The sequence below is a fragment of the Macaca nemestrina genome, chromosome 5 (assembly GCF_043159975.1).
Source record: "Macaca nemestrina isolate mMacNem1 chromosome 5, mMacNem.hap1, whole genome shotgun sequence".
NCBI lineage: Eukaryota > Metazoa > Chordata > Mammalia > Primates > Cercopithecidae > Macaca > Macaca nemestrina.
Window position 1 is genome coordinate 34,843,115 of NC_092129.1, and position 15,107 is coordinate 34,858,221.

General features: G+C 40.5%; 1 protein-coding gene across 4 annotated transcripts in view; it reads right to left on the reverse strand.

Annotated features, from left to right (window-relative positions):
• Positions 1–946: 946 nt before the first annotated feature.
• LOC105465782 (sterile alpha motif domain containing 3) overlaps positions 947–15,107 on the reverse strand; it is a 66,616-nt gene continuing 52,455 nt past the window's right edge. For 2 of the 4 annotated variants that reach the window (XM_071096459.1, XM_071096458.1), the window contains exons 8-11: positions 11,593–11,793; positions 2,656–2,827; positions 1,988–2,070; positions 948–1,445 (exon numbers count right to left, since the gene is read on the reverse strand). In XM_071096459.1, coding sequence (XP_070952560.1) covers positions 1,161–1,445; positions 1,988–2,070; positions 2,656–2,827; positions 11,593–11,793 — 741 coding nt within the window. In that variant the 3' untranslated portion in view covers positions 948–1,160. Of the gene's footprint in view, positions 1,446–1,987; positions 2,071–2,655; positions 2,828–11,592; positions 11,794–15,107 lie in introns of all 4 variants that reach the window. The other 2 variants (XM_071096460.1, XM_024787862.2) reach the window with 2 other exon arrangements.

Sequence of the window (15,107 nt, forward strand, 5' to 3'; positions counted from 1 at the left end):
CTGCCTCAGCCTCCCAAGTAGCTGAGACTACAGCATGTGCTACCACACTTGGCTAATTTTTGTTTTTTCTGTAGAGACAGGGTTTCACAGTATTAGCCAGGCTGGTCTCAAACTCCTGGCCTCAGGTGATCTGCCCATCTTGGCCTCCCGAAGTGCCAGGATTATAGGCATGAGCCACCATGCCCAGCCCACATGAACCTTTCTTCAACTTAAAAAAAATTAATTTGATGATGTAACCCGGGAAATGCTAATCCCATTATGCTGTGTAGGTATTTTAACACATTTAAATCCCTTTTCTGTTCCCAAAAGGACCTGGTCTATCTTTCAAAGCTAATAAGTAATGTTGATATTTTGATAACAACATCAAGGGGCACCTTAGAGTTTTTACCTTGTGAAATAGTTGGAAAGAGGGAGAGTGCACTGAGTCTTGTTAGACCCAAAAGGTACTTATGCAGCCATTGTTAAAAGCAGAACAGATAGAACTGAACTCTGGGCAGTAGCCAGTTGGGCATGCAGGATGAGTCACTGTGTCTCCAAGGCGAGAAGCAGTAGCAGATGAACACAGGTCACAGACATGAGGACCTGTACCAGCAAGATCAGCCAGCAATGAGGAGACCTCAAAAATGCCGCAGCCCTTATTCCCAACAAGCGATTAAAGACAACCAGATCTCCTGGGGCAAGGCAGATCCCCTGAGGGAGAGAAGAGTTCATGTGTCCCTTCTTGAAATGTGCAAGTTCAAAATGTTCCCAAGTGATGTTCAGACCAAAGAGACAGCCCACAGGCCGGCCGCAAATGTGCAGCTCCTGGGCATAAAGTGTGCACACTGAGTTCAGTCCAAGGCCATTCTCTAAGCTGAAAGATTTGAGTACAGTGTATTTCAAAAAAACCGAGGCACCTCTGGAAATATAACTTCAACCGTGGAATTTCTAAAAACTCAAAATAAATCGACAGCTCTTTAATGAAGTAGAATTTTATTACAGAATTTCACAAAGAACTTAATATCTAAGTGTAAAGACAGAAAGCATTGAAATTCATTAGCATCTATGATACAAGATTATTTTTCTCATACCTACCTCTACCACAACCCTAAATCAAAACAATTTTTTATGAAGCTTCAGCTTTCCCAGAGGTAAATTCCAGTACAATGTTTGGCATGCTATTAAGTGACTGGGAGTTGAAATCCTACTTCCTTTTCCTTTTCTTTCAAAGAAGGAAAATAGGGACTGTGCATATCAAAAATCAACGTTTCTAGGAAGTTGAAGGTTTGGGACAGTCTTCTTGGACACTCAATCCCAAATACGTGAAAGGCAGCTACTAGCGCAGCCAAGGCTGTAACACAGTCGTCCACCTTTGTGAGCCTCTCCCTTTCTAAATATAAAGAAAATTCGCAGACCTCCATGTTGAAAGGGTTTTTAACTTCCAACACAGGTGTGGATACTTGCACCTGAAAAAAAGAATGGAGTCATTACTGTGATACGTAAAATAGCTAAATAATAAAACAGACCTGAACTTAATCATGGTGTTACAATAAATGGGCTTGTTGCAATGTAGCATATTTGTAAATACGACAAACATACTTCAAAATAGGCCACCAACTTTGCTTTTAAATAAGTTATCGCGGTTGGGCTCGGTAGCTCACGCCTGTAATCCCAGCACTTTGCGAGGCCAAGGCAGGTGAATCACCTGAGGTCAGGAGTTCCAGACCAGCCTGACCAACACCATGAAACCCCGTCTCTACTAAAAATAAAAAAATTAGCTGGGCGTGGTAGTGCATGTCTATAATCCCAGCTACTCAGGAGGCTGAGGCACAAGAATCGCTTGAACCGGGAGGCGGAGGTTGCAGTGAGCCAAGATCACGCCATTGCACTCCAGTCTGGGCAACAGAGTGAGACTCTATCTCAAAAATATAAATTAATTAATTAAATATATAAATAATCGCATGAAGATGTAAAATGTCAAACCAGTGGCTATTCACATACTACACACCTGTTCATTCATGATGACAAAAAGACTGGGATCATCCCCAAAAACATCTGGGAGGAGTAAACATGTGGCTGTCAGCTTCATGTCTGTCAAAGCAAATACGTTAACATTTGAAGTAAAAATAAGCTTTTAGCAGTTGTAAGCTAAGCTAGTATTGAAACATCTGGATTTTTTGTTACCTTGGACAGAAAACAAACTAACCTTCCTAGATCAGTGTTTCACACCTTTTTAAACCACACCCTCTTCTAATAAAACATTCAGAACCTCATGTCTGCCCTCCAGAGCACTGCCAGGAGTAGACAAGAGTTCGTACTGTCTGTCCATCAGCCAGGAAGATTTTATACTGCCCCTTGTGATTTGTATTGTAAAATTAACAGGCTACTAGTTCCCTAAATATAATTTTACAATATCCAGTATACTTTTCAAATCTATAGCTCTCCTCCTCCCCTAATTTGAAACTTTTTTTCTCCCCACCAGTTTCACTTATTACTTAAATATTGAAAATTGTTATTAAATATATTTTAGTAATGTAAATTTTTAATAATTTTTAAATATATTTTTAAACTCAATAAATGTAAATTACTGAATTTTACTGACTACCAAAGCATAACTTCTCTAGATATCCTGACAGACAGCAGACAAAATCACGCCGCTCCACAAGGTTTACTAACATTTCAACATGTCTTCATCTGTGTAATGTTTCATTTTTTCTTGCAATAGAATATTGATTGGATTGTCCACCACTGAAAAAGAAGTCAGTATATTTTCTGAATAGGATTCCAAAATGTGCCTTGTTTTCTTATAAATATCTGTTCTTGTAAGAAGTTGGAATTCTCTGAATATCTGACAAAAGAAGAAAGCAGTGCATACATCAGATCACAAGAAAAGCTAATATATAGAATGTAAAGACATAAAACCTTTAGAATTAAGCTTTGAATGCTGGTTTAAACTAAGTACTCGGTATTTTAGAAGTTTTAGTGGAGAATTAAAGCCTTAGGATGAGGGAGGAGAAAAGAATGAAAGCGTGAAATGAATGTGAAATGATAAATAATGGGCATGGCAAATTTCTAAACCTACAGAATTAAAACTTTGGATGCAGACTCAACTAAATTGAGGATTCAAAGGGTATATGCATATGTAGGCTATTTGGGTTACCCAGCTAAGATTCTAAGAGCTTACATTTCTTTAGGTAAACTACATTGTTACGTCTTGTTCAACAAGCAGCAAAGACCAAAACTGATTTTAGGAAGCAACCCCTGAAAAATACCTAACCATAGTATCCTAAATCTAGGGAAAGGAGAGTGCTTTAGAAACACTGTAAGAGTAGACAGAGGTAAACAGTGAAAAGCAATATATGGCCGAGCACTGTGGCTCATGCTTATAATCCCAGCATTTTGGGAGGCCAGGGCAGGAGGATCATTTGTGCCCAGGAGTTTGAGACCAGCCTGGGCAACACAGCAAAACCCTGTCTCTACAAAACACACAAAAATTAGCTGGGCATGGTGACACACGTGTATAGTCTCAGCTACTCAGGAGGCTGAGGTGGGAAGATAGCCTGAGGCCAGGGAGATTGAGACTGCAGTGAACTGAGACTGTGCTACTGTACTCCAGCCTGGGCAACTTAGTGAGACCCTGTCTTGAAAAGAAAGAAAAAGAAACAATGTATGTGCAGATTGGACTACAAGGTCAAAGCAAAACCAGTTTACTTTATGGAAGCCCCTTTCCTCAAACTACCCCTTCCTACCACTGCCTGAATTCTTCCCCCTCAGAGGATTCCCCCACCACTCCCCCTCTTGTTTTTAACAGAGTGGCATTATCAGATCGTTAGCCACCCACACTCATATGAATTAAATTTAGTCATTGCTTTTCCTAAAACTATAAAGAACAATCACATACTACCCACTGGGCCTCATTGTTCCTTGAATGCTTTGGTAGACTATAAATTGCCCAGAGATTAGGTCTGAAAGTTAAGTTGTCAGAAAGCTGGAATGCATAAGGCACAGTGTCTTTGTTACCAGGCAACCCACAGTGGGCCACTAATCTAGATTAATACCCTTAGAAAACTGTTTTCTCAGCAGGAAGATGTGAAGTGAAGGACGAAGAAGGTGAATACTCCACTGTTCTGGGCTCATAGCCTAAGAATTTGTTTTCTAACTTTTTGTTTTGAAATAATTTCAAGTTTACATTGAAGTTGCAGAAATAGTAAATAGAACTTACAAGTGCCCCCTGTGCAACTTCCCCCAATTTCTTATCCGTTTGAAAATGAGCTATAGACATAATGCCCCACTATTCCTTAATACCTCATTGTGTATTTCCTAAGTACAAGGACACTCAAATTCAGGAAAATCTACTACACATTCCATTCAAATTTGCCAGTTGTTCTGGTCATGTTCTTAACAGGTCCAGGATCTAATCCAGGATCACATACGAGATTTAGATACCACAGTCTCTGTAGTCTCCAGTTTCAAACAACTTGTTAGTTTCCTTGACAGTTTCTGAAAAGTGGAGGCCAGTTACTTTGTAGAACATTTCTCCCTGGCAGTTTTACGATATTTCAGATGTGCATTTCTGGCAAGAATGTTAGCATTTCTCACTGTAACCGGAAGCACAAAATGGTAACTGATTCCAGTATTGGAGATAATAACTTTTATTACTTGATTAAAAATGGAATTCACCAGGTTTTTCCACTGTAAAATTAATATATGTTGTATTTTATAAGGAAATACCTTGAGTTTATTTAAATATCTTGTTCTTTGTATAACTCTGATCCATCAGATTCCACATCCATTAATGATTCTTGCCTGAATCAAGTACTACTATAATAGTTGCCAAATGGCGACTTTTCTAATTCCATTCTTTCTACATGGGTTAGTTGGCTTTCTGTTTTAAGATAGTTTCTTTTCTTCCACATATATTTACTTATTTATTTCTATCACTACAGGTTAATAAATTCCCATTTTACCCAAACGGTTACAAATCTGATCCTTTCATTGCTTATAGAATTGCTCGAATTGCCCAGGCTTGGCCAGTAGGAGCCGCTTCAAATGGATTCCCATCCCCTCCTGGCATATCCTTATTAGTGTGCAAGCATTTCCTTCATTTCTGGCATTACACAGTATTTCAAACTCGTCTTGGTTTGTTGTTGTTTTCATTTTTGTTTTGCCCCCGTGTAGTGAGCTATTTCTCCAAGAACCCTGATTCCTTTTCATGAAGAATTATCTTTAAAAACTAAGATTTTAGGCCAGGCACTGTGGCTCATGCCTGTAATCCTAGCACTTTGGGAGGCCAAGGCAGGAGGATCATTTGAGCCCAGGAGTTTGAGACCTGCATGAGCAACAGGGCGAAATCCATCTCTACAAAAAATACAAAAATTTGCCAGGCATGGTGGCACATGCCTGTAGTCCCAGATACTCAGGAGGCTGAGGTAGGAGGATCGCCTGAGCCCTGGGAGGCCGAGGCTGCAGTGAGCCATGATCATGACACTCCAGCCTGGACAACAGAGTGAGACACTCTCTCAAAAAAATACCCAACCAAAAAAAAAAAAATATTTCAGCCCTGGTGTACTACTTGCTACAGACATATTATTGCTCTACACTTTCTCTTAGAAGAAATCTAGGAAATGTTTTAATTTACATAAACACAGGCACCCATTGATCCAGAAATATCAATAACTATATATCTATATGTAAATATTAAATAGCCATACATAAAGACTAAAACCATGAGTTCACATTGATACTTTCACATCCAAACCAATACCACAGGGCTTTTCCTAACCTTCCCCTTCCCAAGCTTCTAACTCTCTTCAACAGTGAGATACCTGGCTCCCATTATATCTCAATGTATTTACTTATGAGCACAAACGTCTGTGTAGCCAAGTTCTCAGCTGTGAATGGTCAGCCACAGAAAAGCCTTCCTCTCCAACACTTATGCACTGCTAATGGGAATATAAATTATTAGTTCAGCCACTGTGGAAAGCAGTTTGGAGATTTCTCAAAGAACTTAAAACAGAGCTACCATTTGACCCAGGAATCCCATTACTGGGTATATACCCAAAGGAATATAAAGAAAGACACATGCACATATATGTTCACTGAAGCACCATTCACAATAGTAATAACATGGAATCCACCTAGATGCCCATCAATAGCAGACTGGATAAAGAAAGTGTACACGTACACCACAGAATACTACACAGCCATAAAAAAGAATGAAATCATGTCCTTTGCAGCAACATAGATGCAGCTGAAGGCCATTGTTCTAAGCAAATTAATGCAGGAATAGAAAACCAGATACTGCATGTTCTTTCTTGTAAGTGGGAGCTAACCACTGAGTCCACATGGACACAAAGAAGGGAACAATAGACCCCGGAGTCTACTTGAGATTAGAGGGTGGGTGGAAGGTAAGGATCAAAAAATTACCTATTGGGTATTATGCTCACCTCCTGGGTGATGAAATAACCTGTACGCCAAACCCCCACGACATGCAGTTTACTTATATAACAAACCTGCACGATGTATCCCCTGCTGAACCTAAAATAAACATTGGAACAAAAAAAAGCCCACTTTTTCACAACCCCAGATTATGTCCTACAAATTAATCGTCTTAATCCTTTTTCTTTCTGTTACTCAGATTGGATAATTCCTATTAATCTATCTTCAGATTCACAGCTCCTTTCTTTTCATTTTCCAATATGCTCTTAAGCCTATGCACATGGTGATGTTTTCATTTCAGATAAATGTTCTTTTCAGGTTTGAGTTTCAGTTTGGTTCGTGTGTGCGTGTGTGTGTGTGCGCATGTGTGCACGTATTTCATTTCTCTGCTGCATGTATTTCATTTCTCTGCTGAGATTCCCTATAGTGATGATACATGGAATTCACTGGTCTTATCACATTCCCCACCATCCTGTCCTGAAGCAGCTGGCTTGCCAGACTGGTGGAGTGGCCTGTTGAAGACTCAGTTACAGCACTAGCTAGGTGGCAATACCTTGTGGGGCTGGGACAAGGTTCCCCCAGGCTGTATAAGCTCTGAATTGGCATCCAGGACACGGTGCAGTTTCTTCCACAGCCAGAATTCATGGGTCCAGGAACCAAGAGGTGGAAATGGGAATGGCAGTGCTCACTGTAACCTCTAATGGTCCACTAGTGGGGAGTCTGGATTAAATTATGTTCCTTTAAAGGGTGTTAAATTTTATTCTGATAGGCAGATAAATTACTGGTCGATCTTCTGGTCCTTTCAGACTTGATTTTATCATTTCTTTGGGCAATTTTCTTTTGTTGTTTGTCCTTAGTCCTAGCTAAGGTCCTGGCTCAAACTTAGGCATGGTTCTCACTCATGAGGCATTGCTTTCTGGAGTCTCAGATGAATGCCCGAGGTGTTCTGCAGCGTCTCTACACACTGGAACAGAATTCTTTTTTCTTTTCTTTTTCTTTCTTTTTTTTTTTTTTTTTTTTTTTTTGAGACAGAATCTCACTCCATCGCCCAGGCTGGAGTCCAGTGGCATGATCTTGGCTCACTGTGCCTGCGCCTTCCAGGTTCAAGCCATTCTCCTGCCTCAGCCTCCTAACTAGCTGGGATTACAGGTGTGCACCACCACACCCAGCTAATTTTTGTATTTTTAGTGGAGACAGCGTTGCACCATGTTGGCCAGGCTGGTCTCGAACTCCTGACCTCAAGTGATCTGCCTGCCTCAGCCTCCCAAAGTGTTGGGATTACAGGCGTGAGCCACCACACCTGGCCTGAATTCTTATTAGCAACACTGTGTGAAGTCTCAGCTCTCAGCCAAGGATCCCCAGGGCATCCGTGTGTAGACTTCGGCTCTAGCCCACTTTCCTCCAGTGCCTGTCCGACAAAGGCCAGCTGCTTCGTCATTCCTCAACTCTGATCTCCTCCTGTGTAGCTCCGTGAGACCTCCGCATTCTGCTTGACTCCCACCATTCTGTACAGTGAGCTAGAAAGTAACCCATGCACAAAACTGAGGCACATCCTATGTCTTTCCCTGTTATCAAGGATCAGGGTCCTGCAATGCCTGTTGCCTAATGCCTGAGTGCAGTTGCCTCATACATACTTTTTTTTTTTCAGCTTTATCCATGTTAACAGTGGGAAGACTAGGCCAGTACCAGTTACTCCATTTGGGCCAAAACCAAACTCAGATTCTTTATTTTTTAAATTTTTTGAGACGTTATTAGCGGCGATTCTCATGTACTTCACTTAAAGAGATGGTGATTGAAATTGTTTCTCAGGAAAGCAGAAACTATGACATCTGAAAGGATTTTTTGGAAAATTTGGGGAAGGGTTTCAGTTTGTGTTTGGTATTTTCCTTCTCTCAACTCCCTCCTACTTGCCTTGTGCAATATCCAATAGATCCCAGTAACACATTCTTAGTTGATAATATTTTAGATAATCTAATAAATTGTTACATTCTGAATTTTTAAATATTCTGTTGAAAGAAAGTGTTTTGAGGAAGGAGGTTAATGAGCATGGAGGTGATGGAGGGTCAGTGTTAACAGTCAGGACCACCCCCCACCTCAGCTGCTAGTGTTCTGCCACCCTGTCTCCACCAGCTCCCTAAGCACTCAGTGTTTTCACAATGGCAGGAGCAACAGGCGGTGGGGGTGGTTTGGTGCAGGGACAACTGTCTTCTTATGGGATTGTTTGTTAACTAGGTATTTGCAAGGTCAAACTTGCTTTTATTTTAGGAAGCACACGAGGGTTTTATAAATTGGAAATCCCAGCTGCATAGGGCTGAGTTAGGGAGGTACATCCTGGAAAAACCGAAAATGATTCGTTCTTTTGTTTAAAACAATCAATAAGGTCAGGTGCAGTGGCTCACGGCTGTAATCCCAGCACTTTGGGAGGCTAAGGCAGGTGGATCACCTGAAGTCAGGAGTTCCAAGACCAGCCTGACCAACATGGTGAAACCCTATCTCTACTAAAAATATAAAAATTAGCCAGGCATGGTGGTGTGCACCTTGTAGTCCCAGCTACTTGGGAGGCTGAGGCAGGAGAATCACTTGAACCTGGGAGGCAGAGGCTGCAGTGAGCCAAGATTGTGCCACTGCACTCCAGCCTGGGTGACAAAGTAAGACTCTGTCTCAATCAATCAATCAATCAATAAAAACAGTCACTAGGCAACTCTATTCAATAAGTACAGTCATTACAAAAACCATACTCCATATTTTGGATATAAAGGGTGAAATACTTGAGGAATGGTGCAGAAGATACACCTATGCCACAGTGGGAGGCCTTAACAAAGCACAGGGGACAGCCTCAGGTCTGAAATCTCTCTGCTCCTCACACAAGCTGTGACAGACCTCCACCTTACTGTCACCAATGGTTCTTTAAAAAGCTGCTCGGCCAGGCACGGTGGCTCAAGCCTGTAATCCCAGCACTTTGGGAGGCCGAGACGGGCAGATCACGAGGTCAGGAGATCGAGACCACCCTGGCTAACACGGTGAAACCCTGTCTCTACTAAAAAATACAAAAAAAAATTAGCCGGGCGAGGTGGTGGGCGCCTGTAGTCCCAACTACTCGGGAGGCTGAGGCAGGAGAATGGCGTAAACCCGGGAGGCGGAGCTTGCAGTGAGCTGAGATCCGGCCACTGCACTCCAGCCTGCGCGACAGAGGGAGACTCCGTCTCAAAAAATAATAATAAAAATAAAAATAAAAAAATAAAAAGCTGCTTAACATAGTCCATTTATATTCATCAGTAGGACTTTGTAGGCTGCACTCCAATGAAGACCCCTAAGGCTGCGACATTAGTGATCACAACAGCCTTACCAACCTCCACTAATTCATTCAGCATTCAAAACAGCAAGATTACATTGCTGTGTCACACGTGTGGCTCTGCTAGGCACTTTGGGAACTGTTAATATTAAAACATGCTCTCTACATGTAAGAAATGTTTAGACCATAAGTTTGACAGGCTTTTGCTTTAAGACTGTATTTTGCAGCTGTGTCCATTTGGCATACTTTTCTAACAGCCAGAGGCGACTGGCTATTACAATTCCTAATAACCCAAAGATGAAGGGGAAACAAGCGAAAGCCACCGTATGGTTGCTGAGAGGATTAGGTAGATTAATCCTTGGAAAGCACTGAGAACATGCTGTTACAGAGGAGCATTCAGACATTTGCTACTTATGTCACTATTAAAATAATACCTACAGGCAATTCCTAATTCCCTTTGTTCAGAAGAAAAATATGTAGATGTTTCATGTTTAATTTGGTTAGTTGAATACATAGAATTTCTCCATGAAATATGTTCTCGGGTAAAACCTTTGATGATCTTTCATTATATACCACCACCAAAAATTACCCTAAAATTGTGAAAGACCCTTGAATGGCCACTCTAAGTGAACTAAATGGAAGGGTATTTGATTGATTCACCCATTACATTTCATAAACATATATATATATATATGTATATGTGTGTATATATATATGTATATAATTTTTTTTTTTTCTTTGAGACAGGGTCTCACTGTGTCACCAGGTTGGAGTACAGTGGCCCAATCGTGGCTCACTGCAGCCTTGACCTCCCTAGGCTTAGGTGATCCTCCTGCCTTAGTCTCCCAGAATAGTTGGGACTACAGGCATGCACCACTAAGCTCAGGTAATTTTTGTACTTTTAGTAGAGATGGGGTTTTACCAGGTTGCCCAGGCAGGTCTTGAACTCCTGGGCTCAAGCAATCCACCCACCTCAGCCTCCCAAAGTGCTGGGATTACAGGCGTGAGCCACCATGCCCGGCGCTAAATTTCATGTATTTTTAAGAACACTTATGAAATTATGTGGGATCATAAAGGAAACATGTTTTTAGTAAGGATGCATAATAACAGTTCCTTAATAAACTCCCTTGATTATATAAAAGCATGACAGGGGATAATGATTCACATTGTCAAAATGCCCCTAAGTGATGATCCACCAGCCTCCACAATATGTCCAATGACAGAGAACTCTTTAGTTCTGAAGGCAGCCGGTGCCTATTATCTGGATATGCTTACTGAAATTCTTCTTTTTTTTTTAATATTCCTTTTTCAGGGTTAGGAAAGAGGGTGGGTGGGGAGGGTCCGCTTCCTGAAACTCCTATCAAATGACTCTGGTTGCAGCCCTTTGGGCCTCACATCCCACTGAGATTCACCCCCACTGTCTCGCTATGCTGTCCTGTTACCACTCCAAGAGGAAAGAGGGAAAAATCCATTTGGACACCGTAATCCCAGCACTTTGGGAGGCCGAGGCAGGCAGATCACCTGAGGTGAGGAGTTCAAGACCAGCCTGGTCAAAATGGTGAAACTCCATCTCTACTGAAAATACAAAAATTAGTCAGGCATGGTGGCACACACCTGTAGTCCCAGCTACTCAGGAGGCTGAGCAGGAGAATCGCTTGAACCTGGGAGGCAGAGGTTGCAGTGAGCTGAGATCGCACCTCTGTACTCCAGCCTGAGCAACAGAGCAAGACTCTGTCTAAAAAAAATATATATATATATTTATAAAATATTAAAATAGATATGTGTGCATGTGTGTGTATATATATTTAATATATATATAGTATATATACACACATATATATTATATATATTATATATAGAGAGAATAAAGTGAATAAAGATACCTGATAAGGACACTTCAAGAAAGGAAACAGTTTAAGAATGTCCTTCAGAGGTGTTTGGCTGCCAATCATCTTTCTTCTTATTTCCAAAGTTTGGCTCATTCTCTTGTCAATTTCTCTCCAGTCCTTTTCTGTTTTCACATATTCTTGCTGGAACCACTTAATATGTTCATCCAGCTCAGAATCGAAACAAACAGCTTCTTCCTGCAAAACATTTTCAACGTATCAATGGATTCCATGTTTCTATGAAAACATGAATTTCAGGCTGTTACTGCACACTCTTAGCTCATTCCTAAGATGAGTATCGCCATGCCTGGTTACACTTGACATTGAACATAACTAATAAATGGACACTCTTTAATGACAATAAATTAGATAGTTAATTACTTATCATGGAATTATAATCTATTCTCTTGAAAGATCTAAAAGAATTACTTTAATTCCTGTGTTATCCTTTTATATGGAGATAGATTATCCAGAAGGTTCCCACTGAATAAAATGTTGCTCATTTCTATGCATTTAAATTTTAGAAGATAAAATGTTAAGAAGATATTTTTAAAAGTATTAAGGTTTTGGCCGGGCGCGGTGGCTCAAGCCTGTAATCCCAGCACTTTGGGAGGCCGAGACGGGCGGATCACGAGGTCAGGAGATCGAGACCATCCTGGCGAACACGGTGAAACCCCGTCTCTACTAAAAAATACAAAAAACTAGCCGGGCGAGGCGGCGGGCGCCTGTAGTCCCAGCTACTCGGGAGGCTGAGGCAGAAGAATGGCATAAACCCGGGGGGTGGAGCTTGCAGTGAGCTGAGATCCGGCCTCTGCACTCCAGCCCGGGCGACAGAGCCAGACTCTGTCTCAAAAAAAAAAAAAAAAAAAAAAAAAAAAAAAAAGTATTAAGGTTTTGTTATTACTATTGTTTATCTTTTTTCTTTTTAAATGACTTTTTATAGCTGCAGTACCACGCCATATAATCCAAATTCAAAATAATAACTGGTTATTTTCTGATGCTAAATCATTAAACTAATAATTTTATTCACCATACAACAGGGTAAGTTGGGCGGGGTGGGGGCAGCTAAGAAACACCTCACTTATTCTTGTTGAAAATCTAAGACAATCAGCTTTGAGGAAATAAGAAAAATATCTTTCTAGAAATATGAGTTAAGAGGACAGTCAGCTGAACTGCACATAAATGAAAGTTGATCAGCCGTCTAGCTGACCAGAATGCGAACAGATGATACCTATAAAGGATGAAAAAAACGATAAGGAGCCTACAGTCCTCTTATATCAAGGCTTTTACAAGCACATAGGAAAGCCTCAGTAGATCTACTTTCTGTGGACACAGAATGACTAACAAGACCTAAACCAAGTGAACAAACTCCTAGAAAAATAAAATTATCAAAATTAAGAAGAAGTTCCTATAATCTTACATAAATTTAATTGGAAGATAAAAGTATTTCCACAAAGAAAATATCAAGAAAGACTTGAGGGTTTTAAGTATATTTTATACAAAATATACTTAACTTTTGAAACAGAATGTTCAAATTTATGCAAAAATTTTCAAGAAAAAGTAACGGAGGCCAGGCATGGTGGCTCACACCTGTAACCCCAGCACTTTGGAAGGACAAGGCAGGAGGATCACCTAAATCCAGGAGTTCAAGACCAGCCTGGCCAACATGGCGAAACCCCACCTCTACTGAAAATACAAAAATTAACTGGACGCAGTAGCACACACCTGTAATCCCAGATACTTGGGAGGCTGAGGCATGAGAATTGCTTGAACTGGGAGGCGGAATTTGCAGTGAGCCAAGATCACACCACTATACTCCAGCCTGGGCAACAGAGTGAGACTGTCTCAAAAAAAAAAAAAGAAAGAAAGAAAGAAAAAAAAAGAAAAAAGAAAGAAAGAAAAATAAAAGAAAAAAGGAAGAAAAAAAAGGAATACTCTCTAACCCATCCTACGAAACCTCTATGACATTGATCCCCAAACCTGAAAGAACAGTGTAAGAGAGGAAAAGTGCAGGTCACTCTCATTGATGAACAAAGGTGCAGATATTAGAAACAAGGAAGAACTAACTTGAATTATTATACCTCAGAAACTCAAGGGTGGTTTGAAATTGGCAAGGGAACTATAGTAAATTAAAAGAAAACATGATTGATTTACCCATTACGTTTCACATACTGTCATATTAAAATCTCAATTTGGGGGCCACTGTTAGAGAAAGATTCGGGGCAGAAAAGAGTAGGTTTTGAGAAATGTGGTATATGAATAGTTTGGCACAGCAGCTCACACCCAGTAATCCCAATACTTTGGGAGACTGAGGCTGAGGGTTACTTGAGGCCAGGAGTTTGAGAGAAGCCAGGGCAACATAGCAAGGCTCTATCTCTACAAAAATAATAATAAATGTTGGGAGGCCGAGGCAGGCGGATCACCTTAGGTCAGGAGTTTGAGACCAGCCTGGCTAACGTGGTGAAACCCTGTCTCTACTAAAAATACAAAAACGTAGCCAGGTGTGGTGGTGCACGCCTGTAATCCCAGCTACCCGGGGGACTGAGACAGGAGAATCGTTTGAACCCAGGAGGCAGAGGTTGTGGTGAGCCGAGATCGTGCCACTACACTCCAGCCTGGGCAACAGAGTGAGACTCCGTCTCAATAAACAAATAAATGATAATAATAAAATTACAACAGTTCTGTAATTTTACTTGGACTATCTAAACACGTGTAAACATCATATACTGCATTAATTAAAGATGAAAAAACATGACCATTTCAAATAATGCAGAAAAAGTATCTTATATAATATTCATCTATGATTAAAGAAAAACACTTTTGTCAAAATAACAGAAATTTTCAAAACCTATAAAGTTATATACCTAAAAACCTATAGTTAACATAATTTTTTTTTTTTTTTTTTTTTAGACAAGGTCTCACTGTGTCTGTCACCCAGGCTAAAGTGCAGTGGAGTGATCACAGCTCAGTGCAGCTTCAAACTCCCAGGCACGAGTGATCCTCCCACTTCAGCGTCCCAATAGATGGGCCTACAGGGCCCTGCCACCACACCTGGCTAATGTTTGTGCTTTTTATAGAGACAGGTCTTGCCATGTTGCCCAGGCTGGTCTTGAACCCCTGGGCTTAAGTGATCTGCTACCTTGGCCTCCCAAATTGTTGGGATTACAGGCATGAGCCACCGCGCCTGACAGATATGATTGTTAATGGTGAAATTTTAAAAGAATAATCTTTAAAATCAGAAGCAACACAAAGATGATTTATTATACTCTTACTCAGCCTGTACTGAAATTCCAGTCAGAGTAGTAAGATAAGTAAATAAAAGATATAAAAATTGAAAAGACAGAAATAAAATTGTCATTATTCATAAATTATGTGATTCTTCAAAAGAAAACTTAAAATTATGCAGATGTGATTTGTTACAACTGAGTTTTTCAGAGCAACTGAATACAAGATAAATATTCTAACACATACTAACATAGAAAATAAAATTTTGTACAATTATGTTTTGCAAA